The 15,062-nt window shown below is 39.0% G+C and overlaps 1 protein-coding gene across 8 annotated transcripts in view; it reads left to right on the top strand.

Moving 5' to 3' along the window:
• The first annotated feature begins 33 nt into the window (after positions 1-33).
• Positions 34-15,062, top strand: part of ZBTB46 (zinc finger and BTB domain containing 46) — a 55,355-nt gene continuing 40,326 nt past the window's right edge. For 4 of the 8 annotated variants that reach the window (XR_774487.1, XM_010569466.1, XM_010569460.1 and 1 more), the window contains exons 1-3: positions 34-251; positions 6,771-6,901; positions 8,707-8,846. Coding sequence is in view for 5 of the 8 variants with exons in the window: in XM_010569466.1 (XP_010567768.1) it covers positions 8,793-8,846 (54 nt within the window). In the remaining 3 variants the exon portion in view is untranslated. Of the gene's footprint in view, positions 252-5,442; positions 5,484-5,599; positions 5,864-6,770; positions 6,902-8,706; positions 8,847-14,288; positions 14,489-15,062 lie in introns of those variants that run through there. The other 4 variants (XM_010569463.1, XM_010569464.1, XM_010569461.1 and 1 more) reach the window with 4 other exon arrangements.

The raw sequence follows: 15,062 nt of genomic DNA, 5'->3' as shown, positions 1-15,062 counted from the left end.
CCCCCCCCCTCCCCCTAACCTCCAAAAGGGGAATTTTCCAGCTGGTAATTTCTGCTGCGTCAACACCCAGCTCAAGGGAGAGGAGAAGAGACAAGGGGGCATTTTAACAGCAGCTCCACTTGCGAATAGCCAGCCTCAATCCCGGCTCCAGCATTAAAACCTTTTCCGCCCCCTAAAAACCAGCATCCGTGCAAGTTGGACCAAGAGTTTGTCAGGAGTGTGGTTCAAAACTGCTTGGAAAAAGGGATGAGGTAATAATACTGGTGAAGCATGTTGTATTTCTCTCTTTCTGCCTGTCTCTCTTTCTCTTTCTCCCTCTCCTCTTCTTCTTCTTTTTTTTTTTTTTTTTTTTTTTTTTTTTTTTTTTAAAAAGCCAGGCCTGTTTTGGGTTATTGTCTCCCCCTAAAGCCAGACATAGATCGCCTGGCCTTGCCTCCATTTTAATTGCAGGCTGAAATGGGGGAAGTGACCCTCTTTTTTTTAAAAAAAAAAAAAAACCAACAACAAACCCCAACAAACAAAAAAAAACCTTGAAAAAATAACGCTGTTCCTTTGGGGGGGATAGAGGTGATTTTTCATAAGGCTGTAACAAGTGCAAAAGTGGCTGGAAATGTTTTCTGTCATGCTGGGAAACTAGTGAGGTGTCCTCCCCCCCTCCCCAGAAAAAAGTGTTTGTAAAATTTGGCCGAGGGGAGAAGGAGAGGTGCTGTGAAAGGTGCTGGTAAAAGAAGGGGTTGTGCTGCTGGATTGCCTTTGTGTCTCTGTAAATAGACATGTCAGTTCCCAAAGTAATACAAGTAGTGTCTGATAACTCAATCCCAGATGACAAATAGAGAATGGAGCAGATTTTCAGGACTGTAATAGTGGGAGGATTTCTCTTTTGAAACGGAGGGAAAAAAAACGTTGGTACCTCCTGAGGAGGTTCTTCACCGGCGCATTATTGTGAAGCTGAGCGTTTGGATGAAATCCGGAGATAGAAACCAATATTTATTTATTTTTACACCTGACGGGGGAAAGATAAACAAAGGAGAGTTTAACAGCTCTTTAATGAATTCCTCATGCTTTTTATTTTGCAATCTCAATGATTCATTTGGCAAGCCTTACAGGACCGGATTATTATCAGCATTGTTTAAAGCCATGCTAATTAGGAGATGTGTTTAGCAAACAGTGGTGTTGTAGACACCTGTACCAAAGTTCTTGCATGCATTTTAATTGCATCACTGGTATCATTTTTAGCATTTAGTCACTGTAATATAGATCTAGGTCTCAGTTCTTGAACTCGATCAAGTATTTATTACAAGTGTGGATTCTCTGTGTACATACAGCAGCCCTGCTACTAATGCATTAAATGTATTTTCTCAAAAAGGGGAGGGCGTATTTTTTCTTTTTCTTTTTTTTTCCCATGTGAGGATTAAAAGGAAAAGCTACGTTATCCAAGAAGAGTGAGAAAAACATAATTTTGAGGAAGAAGCTTGCTGTGACTGGATAGCTCTTCACTTTTATCAATACCTTGCTTGAACATTTTATGTTTTTACAGCATCTTTTAATTGGAAGTAAAATTTGACTTTCCCCTTCTAAATTCCATCTAGCTTCTCTTGCTGTTTGTCAAGTTTTATATTTTGAAATCCTTAGTGATGGAAAAAAATGGGTGGAGTGTATTATTAGTCACAATATTTTCAACATGTGTTGAGGAATTATCGCTTTAAGGTGTTTTTTGGGAACTGACAAGAAATGGGTAGAGGAGCCTGTCCCATGGGCTGGAGGGAGAGCTACAAAACAGTACTTAGGGGAGCTCCCAAACGTATGTTCATGAAAATTATTGCGTGGCTTGGTACGCTGGTGGGATAACTGTAACTGAAACAGAAAACTAGTCTTTTGTTTTTGATGCAGCCTGTCCAGGAGGGGGAAACTCACTCACAGCTAAACTTCTCTCGCAGTTGTTTTCATAGACTGTATGTTAGCTTTGGTATAATTGAGTCAATTTTAGTGTGGTACCAAAAAATGGGGTATTCTAATAATCCTAACATTAGGTGTTTATTCACATACTTTAAATGCTGCTTCGTTCTAGAGTGTGTAGGATTGAGCCTTTGAAAACATGACCTGTACACGGGGTTCCTGGAGACTGGAGAAAATGGGCCACTTTCTCCCCGTGGTCTTTGTTTTCTGGGACAGTTGTACAACAGTGGATATGTTCTTCGCAAGAGGAATTTTTTTTTTTTTTTTAATAACTGGAAGTGCTTAGAGGAAAACCAGTTTAGCAGCCCCCCTTCAGCAGTACTCCGTCAAAAGGAAAAATGCCTCATGTTGGAAAGATCTGTTATTTGCTGTTAATACGCCTGCTTTTCCTCTGGTAACGTGTTGTGTTGCTGTGAGGTCGAGCATATTCTTTTTGTCTCTGCTATCCACTTGCATGGATTTTTTTTTTTTTTAGATACGTGTTTTTGAAGTTTCTAAGTAAAGTTTCCTGTCCTCCCAGCAGCAGGCTAACACCCAATCCAAACTGCTACTGCTTGCTTTTAGAGCAGAATTATTTCATAAACAGCTCAACCTTTCCCAGGACATTTTCCCCTTCATGTTCTTGCTGGTTTTCCTGGCTGCTCCAGAGCACTCTGTAACGCTCTCTAGACTCCCCCTAAATTGGTAAAAAGCATTCACAGGGGTTTTCCTTGGCTCCTGTGTGTTTAGTTTAATGGGCAAACAAAAGGGCAAAGAGAGGGCTTAGTTTAAGTCTGTGAAGAGCTACCTGCAGTTGTAATGGTTATCCCACATGTCCGCTATAATTCCCAGGAGCCAGCGGTTCGTGTCCGTTCCTGGCTGCGAGCATTACCCTAGAAAATTCTGACACTTTGCACAAAAGGATTAATACAGTGTTTGTATTTTGGTTCTGGCTTACGACCTGCTTGAATATTTTTAAGTGCGTAGCTTACCTGTGTTTTATGTGTGTGATATTTGAAACTTAAAATGTATTAATAGTGAAAGCAAGCATGCTGTGGGGTTGTCTGTAGATAGCAGGGGTCACGTTAGGCGAGAGTACAAGGACCTACCACGGCTGTGAGATAGAGGGAGGTATTTGGTCTGCGTGAAGTACTGCGATGCTACTCCTTGCCTAAGGATCCCCGTGAGCGTTTTTATGATATTTTGGTCAAGTACAATGACAGTCAGGACTCCGGTGTTAAAATTTGTTGCTTCAAAACTTTACTTTATTCCTTCTTGGGGACTTTTTGTTTCACTAGGCGATATGTTTGTGTTACAGCCCCCTTAAATACAACCTTCAGTAGTTGGTTTTCTCCATTCCCTCTAGACCTTTAGTCCTTCAGGCAGGATGAGAAATTAAAGCGTGTATCGCTTGTTGCGGGACTTCTTTCACTTGAGATGCAAGAGGAAAGAATCTCCAACTTCCCTGAACGGTTCAGTAGTTTTCTGGTTCGTGCTGCCTTGGTGTATTTGGATGCACAAGGATGTCCAATCTGGAGGGATAGCTGCTTGGGATTCCGTTCCCATCCTGTAGCTGTTGATCGAACGTACTGGTATCGTAACTGCTTTTTATCAGCCTCCCCTTCTGTGAAGCAGGGGTGCCGGGGTTCTCTTGGCTCTTCCAAAACATTTTCTATTATACTGATGAAAAATCATAGTTGTGCTAAAAACAATTATTCTTCATAAATGCAAACTGGTGTGAAGTCCTTGCTGAATTTCCTATGAGATACGGTGGAGTTCAGAGGCTCGTGGGTGGGGTTTTCTGTCCCTTACCAAGTTAGCTGTGGTGCAGTTATTTTCTGAACAGTTGCTTTAACTTTCTTTCATACCCATATATTTAAGAAGCATCAGACTGCTGTTGAAATGTTGGTTTTGAATAGCTTCCGAGTGCTTCGCAGGCAGGAGGAGATCCTTGACAGTAATTCTAATTAGATGGAAATGTGTTCCACTTTGCGGTGTTTTGTTGCGCGTAGGTAAGGATGTACGTGTGCATTGGAACCAGCAGTGGTGCAGCTGCGGAGAGGAACAGTAGCTTTGCTGAAATGTAACAGGTAGATGCCGAGTTGGAGCTGAAACTCACCTTTTTGCCTTGCATTTTGGGGATGTGGCTTGCTTTTATTCCAGCCCATGCAGTGGTGATCCTTTCTGTCCTGTTACTCACTTGGCTTGTGTATGCACTCAGGAAGAAGAGCATTCTGCAAATGTTGGAAGTTGCCTAGCATTCACTTTACAGTAAAACTGAGTTGGGGTCATGGTAATGGAGGGAGGCAGCAAGACGTCAGAAATATTCTACAAACACAGCTACTAGCTTGTGTATGGATTAAAATAAACTTAGTAACAAGAATGTCAGAGTGTGTGCCAGGAACTTAGCTGCTTAAGAACCCTACATAGAAAAGTGACTATAAGGAATATGTTTATACCTGTGTATACTTAAATATGTAGTTATCTTTCCTAATTATTTCCTCGCCATGTGTTGAACAAACTGCTTATTCCGTCCAAGCGAGTTTGCTTCCTGGTATTTCTCACCTTGTGAAAAACATCTCTGCAGAAAGAGTTGATATTTCAGGCGGTTAGCTCACTCTCTTTGAGGAGAGGGTTAAACAAAATTTGCACCTTCTGCACTAATACACCATTGGAGGAAATACCTTTCTGACTAGTGCTCAAATCATGCTACAAAACAGAAGAATTGATGGTCTGTATTAGCCATTAGGTGCTTAAAATACCCAAACCCAAAACCAACTAATTTAAGTACTGATGAACGAAGTACTCGGGACGCAGTACTCCTAAAAGTCCTGCCACTGTAGTATTGGAGAATGAGGTGGTGGCTAAATATAAAGCTAGCTTATTGACTTCCTTCTTATTACCACTGTATCCTTCTTGGCTTCACTCCACCTTTTTTTTTTTTTTTTTTTTTCCCCTTAATAATAGTTGATCAAATCTGGATTATGAGATTTCTACTAAAAAGTAAAAAGGGATACTTACCCAAGGCACTAAGTGCTTGTGCCGCGAATTACACAAACGAAATCAGATTGTTCACAGAGCACCTCATATGTTATCTTTAGCTTTGCACTGGTTGATTTTTTACTCTTAGATTATTCCTGACTCCTTACGTGTCTTTTCTGTCTCATAGGTGCTCTTTCCCTCGGTTCCTCCCACTGCTATACTTCTCTTTAAAAATTACCGAGTGATTCTTCCTCCTTCTTTGGCTCCCTCCCTTTTTATGTACTGAGTTTGGGAACTTTAGCAAAGATCCCCTAGTTAAAAAGCCAAAAACCAATGAGAAGGTTTTGGGGGAACCATTCTTCAGGGCAATTCCCAGTGTGATAGGCTTGCAGTTCTTTAATCCCCCCCCCCCCCCCTTTTTTTTAAGATGCTTTTTATGTTGTTTTTTTGGCCAATAGATGCACAAGGGCAAAGTCATCTTGGTTAGATTACTTTTGCGACTTTTTTTTTTTTTTTCTTTTAAGTGGAAGCTTAAGATCTTGTAGGCTTTAATGGCACTTGGACAGGTTAAGTGTCAATACTAGCCACAGGCACTCGGATTTTTTCAAGGTGTTTTTTAATTTCACTGCTAGTGTGGCAGATATATCTGTAGCTCAAATCTTACATTTTTTGATATCACCAGACTTCTCAAACCTGGTACCCTGTAAGGTACTTGCTATTTAAGTGCTGGCTAGCTCTTCTGCGTTCTTACTGCGTTCTGCAAGGTCCATGGTGGTGGGTAGAGTTGGATTGTCTCTTGGTGCAGCCAGGTGAGAGAAAGAGAGGAGATCAGAAATACGGGAATGATGTGAGCAACTGTTTCTGTACCATGATGGAGCTCTCTATGATGGAGAGAGAGGATGAAGAGACAAGCGCATGGACAGAGTTGGAAGTTGCGGGGAAATGAGTAAGTGAAATGGAGAGGAAATACAAAGTGCAGTGGAAATGTTACTGCAAGTAAGCATTTTGAACTAGAAATACACCTAGTGCCCTGTAAGGAAAGGTCCATCCTGTTGTATTAGCAAATTGTTCCCAGTTGGAATATTATATTTTGGGCTGCATAGCTTTTACAGGCGTGGAGGATAAAGCTTTTACCTTCTGTTAGGTATTTGCATCTTTTTCTGTACCTTTGTGGATTTTCTTTTTTCAAAATTTTTACATTCTTGTAAGAGGAGCAAACTGTTTTAGTTAGTACATTTGTGTACACTGCTCTTTAACTTGAGGATGACTCTGGCTTTTGAAGGCTGTGATTCAGTCGAGTTGGGTGGGAATAGAACTCAAATATCTTACTTTTGTATAATGCAGACAGATAATTTTTCTGTAACCTTAGGCAAATATTTTCGTTTGGAGGGGAATCACTGTAACTATAAGGTTAGATTAATACTAACCTCATTTAAAGTGTGTGGATGGCAAGTGTTGCAGAAACATTAACTGAAACCTTACGATGTTTACTAGAGCAGACTATTGTTAAAATAGTTTGAAATCCTCATATAAAGTACTGTTTTTTACAGTGACTTCTCCAAAGCACTTCTGTCTGGAAGCGTAGTCAGAAGTTGTTAATAGTCTTAAAATTTGTATGTTAAGCTCTTTCTTTAACTTAACACAAGGGCTAAAGAATTTTTCCTATATGTCAGAACTTATTGGAATATATTTCCTATATATCAGAATATTTCTTGTTCAAAATGGCAAACAGTCTTGTAAATATGCAATTATTTTAACTGTGGCTTCTAATTATATGACACTGAAGGTTTTTGTATTAAGTTAAAGTTTAGATTTTAATTTTTGCCTCCTATTCTTTCCCTTCCCAAATACAGGACATCTGACGAACCTGTTGGAGCTTGTTACCAGAGACCATTCTCCTCTATTCATTAAATCATGCTGCACTATCCAGCTGTGAAACATTGTGACGTTTATTTTTGCTAACAAGAAACATTTTCAAAGATTGGTAAGTTCTCAGCATTTAAAGATATTTTTGTAATGTGGCAAGGGAAAGAGAAAGAGTAGCTGGATATATATCAACATTGCCATGAGGACTTACAGTTCTTCATAAAATTTGACATAACATTGATAACAAAGGTTCGTTTAGAAATCTTACCCAACTGCAAAAGTTGAAGAAATACCTCTGGCTATTCTCCTGCTCCTACCTTGTGGTAGGGCTGCCTCCATTAATCATGGTCACTTGGTTCTCATCTGTTTGATTGGAAGAGGAAAACAGGTGCAGAGCTCAAAGCAGGAAGAAAAAATTAAGAGCTCTGCAAAACTGTATAGGTCTCAGCTTTACCATTCTTACCAGACTGTTCTGGCTCATTTTGCAACGCTGGGACAGAGGTGTAAATGAGAGTCTTAACAGTAACAGTCCTAAGTCTAAGTGAAACTACGCATTACTTTTAAGCTTTTCTAACAAAGTAATTTCCCATGTGTCTGTGTTGGTCTGGCTCCCTCCCTCCCCCATTTTATTTTTTTAACTGTCTAAATAACAGAACTAAAAGGAGCTAGCCAAAACAATTGCTATGGAGAAGCAATCAGAATTAGAAAAAGGCAAGACTTGGCAGTCTGAAATAGAAATTGAGAACAAAGTCAATGGTATTTGCTTCACTTGGGTCATACTTGTTTTCAAGATTTTCACAGTTCTGCTTGTTGCCATAAGAATGCTTGGATTTTCCTTATTACTTCATTTGTTTATTAGATATGTTATTTCACCGTTTATAATGACATTAGTTAGTATTGGAAAAGCTTTCTTAATTTTTATCTTCTGATGTTTTCTTTCACAATCTGTTACTACAGAAGGTCAGTCTTGAAATCAACAGTATTGATTTATTGCTTATTTTCATTAAGAGAGCTAATCTGTATATTAGAGATGTCTGAAATGCAGAGATCAGAAATATATGGCAAATACTTTGCTATAACAGCTAATGGTGTATAAACAGTATAAATTTTTGAATAAAGTATAGTCAAAGTTTTAGTTGAAGTTAGGTGTTGTAAGCGTAGTGAATATGTTATTCTGAAGAAAATAAGTCTGTTTTGTGTAAGAAAAACAGGTATACAAGATGATAGTAATAGTTAAAGGTTTCTTATCTGTGAGGACACTATGTGTAGATGAACTATTCCTATTCTTTATACGTTGTAATTGTAAACATTAATGTTTTATCCCAGAAGTCTGTCTGTGAATGTGCCTTACCTAGGCATCTATATTTTATACAGAATATTCAAAATCTTGGGATTGTTTAGTCTCTTAACCTTGAATGGCATCAGTCAGTAGAAACTGGTCATTAAACATTTCAAGAGGAAATTGTCTTGAATAATCCATTGCAAACTTGATTTTTTTTCAGGAGTTGTAGTGGTAGCTTTTTAACCTCAGTATTTGATAGGTCAGATAAGGTGAATTAGTGCCCTTCAGGCCACAAATGTCTCTTTAAAAAGTCATTAAAGTGAGAATGTTTTGAAAAGTTACCAAACAGGAAACACTGTTGTTTCAAGGATCTGTTTGAAGTTTTAGTATCTAAAATTAGAATTTTTCTTCCCATACTTTTAAGGCGTAATTCTTCCTTCTATTATTGCAAAAAACAGGCTTTAATTACCTGCAATGTTTTGATATGCTTTGAGTTAACTTTTTGGGGGGGTTCGTTAGGTCATAAATAGGGGTGTTACAACTGTGAGTTTGGAGGGAAAGGACTTAAATGTACCACTGTTATACAGTAATCTTGTAGTCTAATGCTAATAACTTCTTCTGGTTTTGTTTTTTTGTCGTAGTTCTGCCTTTCCCCTACAAGAGTTCACACCAGTGCTACTGGAAGGTCATAGAACGGTGCACTACCTGTGCTGCCCTAGGGCTGTTGATGTCCTCACCTATAGTAGGAGAAACGCTAGACCTGGAACCCAGTTTGTTACTGGTAAGAAGTAATTGTCTTGGATTTTTTTTTTTATTTTTTTTATTTAATATTAAAGTTTGCATGCTTTCTCTAACAAAATCAGCAAAAACGTCTTCCCTGCTTATTACTTGAAGAACACTGTAGCAAAATGTGCATCTCTGGTCTCCCCCCCCCCCCTCCTATTTTTAACTTTACAGTTTCTAAATTTCTAATTCTAATATCTAATTGCCCTCCTTTCAAAATGTGGAGGCTAACAGTTTTCCGTTAGCTTTCATTTTCAGACCTGGTTTTCTCTCAAAATTCTTTATGCGCTGTCAGAGCTAATGAAGGTTAATAAAAGGATTTTTCTAAGATACCTTCAGAAATCCTGTCTTTTGGTTGCACTTTTGTAGTGTCCAGCTTCTGTACACTATAGCTGGCCCCGTAACTTCAGGTAGATGGTTTGATAGGTCAAAGGCCAAAGCCAAGTCTCTGGTTTAAAGTTTTGGAGTAGAGAGTGAAATGTTTAATGATAGCTCCCTGTTATTTTATTGCTTATGGGAGTTAAGATTTTGCTTGTGTTTCCTGTTTGGATTGCAGAAACAAAGCTTTGATGATATGACTGACTAGAAGCATGCAGTGTTTTGCGTGTCGTTATTCTTTTTGCTGAAATTGGCTTTCTTTTAATTCCTAATTGCATTTGGATCTATCTATTTTCATGGTAGAAGCAATTGTAAACTGATGACATGGTCTTAAACGTATTTCCTGACTAAATCTAACCTGGACTGATGGGGAGTTGAAGTCTCTTTGCCTGTCCTAAGAACCAGGGGTTCGAGCAAGTGATTTCTTTGCTGGTGTGTTACAGATACTGAAGGTGTAATGCTTGCCCTGCTGCTGCTGTTTGAACTTTGCTCATGGACTTTCTGGATTGTAACTGCTACAGAGAGGCTAACTGGAGATGGTGTTTTAATGCTGTCAATGGTGGTGTAGCATTGGCTTGAAATTGGAGAGAAATTTTAGTCAATCCTCATCAGGCAGATGTTAATTGAATACTTGTAGGGGCTTGGGGCAGGGGGGTTGCCCTACAGTCATAGAGAATTGAGTGGACCTCTCAAATTTGATAATAAAAATATAACTAGTATTTTTACTTCAGTTCACTGAAAATCGTTTGCCTTCCAGATTTTTGTCCTTTCTGTAATTCTGTAGTATTTCTCAAACTGAATGGTGAAACTTTTTAATTTTTTTCCTGTGGCTCCTAACCCATAAGGATGAACAGGCACTGTTGGGCTGTAATAAAACATTCTCATCCCCAGTCATAAGGGAAAAGTGGTACGGTGTTTTTCTTGTGAAACCGTGAGTTGTGAGTAACCTCTTTGGCCCAAGGGTCTGGTTTGGTCTGTTTACAAACATCTGCCTGTTTCTCTTTGAATTCAGAGTTGTGGTTGGAATGACCAACTTAAACTACGAATGATCGGTTTCATGAATCAGAATAGGGTAGAAGAGTTTCTTTTTTGGCAACTGTTCATTTTCATAAGCTGTTACTTGCATCTACTTTGAACAAAGCTGAACATAAGAATATAATTTTGGGGTATCTAGTATCAAAAAATTAACTTTTCTGGAATTGTGTGCTCTTCTTCAAACACACTTAGGAGAAAACACTGTACTTCTGGAGATTTGTACTTGTAAAGCTCATGAGCAGTGTCTTTGCAGGGAGTTATCATCCATTAATATCCTGAGTCTTCTGCTTTTTCTCCCCTTTAGGAGAATAAGTATAGGTACCGTCCTTTTGAGTTGCTAAGGTTACGTTGGGGTTTTTTGTACTTCATTCTTTTCAGCCCAGGGCACATGGATAGGAGGAATCCTATGCATTTCTGTTGTCTTTAATTGGATGAAAGTGAAACTCGTATACACACTGTGTCTTGTTGTGCAAGGAGGCATTTCAAGCCCAATCTCACCTTACGGAGCTCCTTTGCAGAGGAATTTAAAAAATGTTGGAATGTCTTGGGAGTGGAGACATGGACAGGACACAGGGGAAGCAGAGAAGTGGGGTGTGTTTGTTGGTTTTTTTGTATAATAAACCATTGGAGTGAATTTGAGTTCTTCCTTAATCTGTTTTTACTTTTCTCTGAACGGAGAGGGGGGAGGAAACAACACATTTTTGGTTAAATTCCAATTGGCATGTTTACTCTAGGGAGCATAGAGTGGCTGGTGGAGTGCACTAGTGAATAGTTTGGTACTCTATAACTTGTGTCCTTAGTATTAAGCGTAGAAACTTGTTTAGACAATTGTAACAGACTAAATGACATGTAGTTTAAATTTTTCGTTCGCTTATATTCTGAGAGCACAAAAAGTAAACAAACAAACAACCCTACCAACAACAAAAAACCCCTCTAGTCTTTTTCTGCTCCCCCCCACCTCCCTTTTCCTTCTGAGTTTAATTTTGTCCCCACTATTTCCCAGAGGACTGTACTGTAGAGGCTTTCATGTGTGTACTCCATTTCTTGTCTGTGGCTTTTTGTCAAAATTCATATAAGGCGCTGAGTTTTAGATGCAACAAATTTGTACCACTTAATTTTACTGGTGTTAAGATTTTGGTCAGCAGACTTATTGTGGGTGCGTATGCTGAGAGGTTGGCTTTGTAAGTATTACTGGTTACTCGTTTTTAAAACCTTTCCAACAGTAGGTGAAGACTGTGTTTATTTAGACTCTTATGTCACCAGGTGATGTTTTCATGTTCAAATAACTGTACTGATAGTGCAAAAGAAAGAGTTTTCAGAGATGCTATATTTGTAGAACTAGGTTCATTCTAGCTAGGTTTAAAGATTATATAAATTATTAATGCTTACTTTAAGACCAGGTTTTTGACAACATGGAAAGTAAAAAGCTGGCCCGTATCTTGACAGAAGTTTGCATGAAAGAGATTATTAAATCTGCTCATGTTTTGTTCTTTTTGCTGTTACATGCAAGTGTTGTTTGTTTAGGGACAATTTTTTTTTTTTTAGTTATTTTTGGAAAAGTAATAGACTTGAATTACTGTAGTGTCTGTGAATTGACTTATGAAAAAAGCCTGATCTGCTACAATTTATTTTGTGGAAAATCTACAGATGAGCTTTCATGGTTCATTGGCTTCTTGGAAAGCTGTGTTGTGGCCATGTGCTGTCATCGCAGGCCCAGGCCTAAAGGATTTTAGTAGGTGCTCAACTTTGAAATCCTTCAGTGTACTAAAAAGACCCGAGATAAAAAATACATCATTAATCTTTGAGGTCTGATTCTAAAAAATCTCCACGGTTTATTCCATCTTTACCAGGCTTCCAGTAGAAGTTTGAAGGCTACTGCTTTTCGAAGAAATCTTTCCACAACATCTTTTAAGTGGAGATAAATATCGTTACCAGGAAAAGGGGAAAAAAAACCCCAACCATCCCAACAACAAGCCACAAAACAGCATGTAAAATTGGAACACAAGAGCACAGGGTTTTGAAGCTTCCTGAATTTTTAACTACTAGCAAATTGCCTTAAATTTAACTTGGATTAATTCTCTAGTGATCCTTGACATTAAACGGATGTTCTGGTTTGACATGGGTAGACAGAAAACTAATTAATTCCTCTGAATTTGAGGCATATTTAATTTTCTCCCCCAAAGACCTCTCATTTAAAAGGTACAATGCTGTGACAAATGTTGAATGTGGAACAATGTGTATAAAGTAGCAGACCTTTAGACAGAGGAAGATCAAGACATCTACAGTAATAATTGCTGGTTTGGAAGATGTTAAATTTTATTGATTAGACTGAACATGGGAGTATCTACATCATTGCTTGCATACTTGAAAGTGCTGTAACGTGCCCACCTGTCAGTGGAAAGGATGCTGCTCTTTGGTGGGTGTCTTCCCCATTCATCTCTCTTGTCTCTTTATACTTAAAGTACTTTGGAACAAGGACAAGTTGTCTTCCCTTTGTGTAGAGGAATGTGTATTGTCATTATTTTTACTTGTGTTCTTATATTCATCATATTTTAGAATGTCAGGTATTTTTGCTTTCTTGTCCAAAAGGCACCTACCCACCCTCTCTCTGCTCTTGTCCCCAATGTCCTTGGAAAAGTGGGCAAGTAACATACAAGGACTGTATGATCTTACTGTAATGACACGCTTTTGTTCATCCATGGCTTGCCTGGAGGGTGTCTTCTGTCAAGAGCTTGGTGGGTGGGAGGGAGGCCAGTAAGGAATCTTGCATAGATTTGTGTGTGTGTGTTTAGTAGAAATCCCTTGATAGGAAATAAAGTCAGAGAAAAGCTATTTCCTAAAGAGGCTAGCATGTGCTTCATCCATAAGAAGCACCAGATGAGTCAGAACCTCAACTGAACCTCAGACTGGTCCAGTCTAAACCAAAGGTAGCAAGAGACGAATATTTTAATCTGGGTTTCTGCCACAGGCAGCTTAAACAAAGGACAAGGTTTATCTAAAATAGACTGTTACCAACAGTGAGGGGGAACCCAGCTCACTGAAGTAAGCTGAATAAATATATGAAATAGTAAAGAAATAAAATCTCAAGGAATCAGTATAATTTCCAGGTGAAAAACATTCAAGAAGAAAAGCTCTTGTTGCATAAATTCACAAAACCAGGTGAAGACATTGACAGATACTCCTGATGCTAATCTGTATTAAATTGAGGAAGGGAAAATCGTCTTTGCAGGAGATTTCCCGCCCCCCTCCCCCCTGCACTGATTCCAGGGAGTTGGTATCTTGGAATATGGATTTTGATACCCATGAAGGAACAGCAAACGGAAATGCCATATCTGAAACCTTCTGATGGCTTCGTAATTGTATGCTGTGAGGTTTTCTTGCGTCTTCCTCTGAATCATGTGGATATGGCAGCTGTTGAAGACAGGATTGGTGATGGACAACTCACTTTATCCTATGTGGCAATTCATATTTCCTGAGGGGACTAAGCTGACTCTTCAGCTCCTAAAAGTAGATGCAGTAGTGGTTTCTGGAATAAAGACAAAACTGAACTGTCATTCTGCTTTAAGAGGTGGTTCTCTCAAAAATGAAGACATGGGAAGTGGTGGCAGCCACCTTCAGAGCCTGGGTTAGAGAGCTGCTGTGCTGGCTGGTTCCATCACAACCTTTTCAGGCCAAACACCTGAAAAATCAATTCGTCCTCTTTTTTTTTTTCTTTTTTTTTTTTTCCCCCCCCCCCCATTTTTTGTTTTTTTTTTTTTTTTTTTTTTTTTTTTTAATTTATTTATTTCATTTATTTGTGGTGGAGATGGCTTCCGTGTGAGAATTTGATTTGAGGTCTCCGGGCAGATTTCAATGGTAAATGGGTAGTGTTGTTCAGATAATGTAGAGCTATGCTATTATTAACCTCTTCCAGTTCAAATAAAAAAAAAAAAAGAATAGCTTCTTTGTGTGTTCTGTGCTTAATTCTGTAGAAAAACTGTATGGATTTGAAATAGATGAACACCAGTTCAGCCTGTTTATGTTGCAGGAAGACGGTCCTTCCTCTCTTGAGGGAAGTAAATGCTTCTCAACGATCAGGGACCAGCTGGTCTTGCAAATTAGCATTTCTGACACTGCCGAAGAGACAGCTCCATTCTTGCGGAACTGGAGAAGCTTGTGCAGGCAATCTTGCGTAACTTGAACTTTTGAATCATCAGGTGGCTCTCTAGAAGAAAGGTCCTGTGTCACGTATGTTCTGTGGGCTGAGAGGTTGTTTTTTAGCCAATGGTGTTGGCCAAACTGTAGCTATTTTGCTCCTGTAGATGACAATAATAGCACAGACTAGGGGAAGGGGGCAGAGGTCTTGGGGATCTGTGTTCCACAGTACAGGAAACCCACTTGCATGTGTCAGGAAACTTGCTTAATCATGGCTGTCCTAGGACTGCCCACTGCTGTGAGCCTATTTGAACAGATGGGACTGAATTTGTGTTTGAACTTGATGTATGTTAGAAAGTTGATTCAAGCTCACATCAGCCTCCTTACTGACAGTGCTTATATTTAACCATGTATGCTTTAAGACTGTAAGACCTCAGAAGTACAGTGATTTGGGTTTTATCAGCAACCACCAGTAGCCTAAATCCAGGCTTCTGATGTGTGCACCTGCCCATAGGTACATCAGAATTTGGTCTTGTCAGTATGTTGTATGTTGTCATGTGGACCCACATATTAATTTTACAGTTGGAACATCCTATATTGGAACAAATTTGAGTTTTTGAGAGAAAGGAGTAGATATCCTTCATGTTGTGTGGCAGCTTGGCGCTCT

This window comes from Haliaeetus leucocephalus, unplaced genomic scaffold, assembly GCF_000737465.1.
Source record: "Haliaeetus leucocephalus isolate CR32 unplaced genomic scaffold, Haliaeetus_leucocephalus-4.0 Scaffold273, whole genome shotgun sequence".
NCBI lineage: Eukaryota > Metazoa > Chordata > Aves > Accipitriformes > Accipitridae > Haliaeetus > Haliaeetus leucocephalus.
Note: the sequence above shows the minus strand (reverse complement) of the source record. Positions and strands in the feature narration are given on the sequence as shown.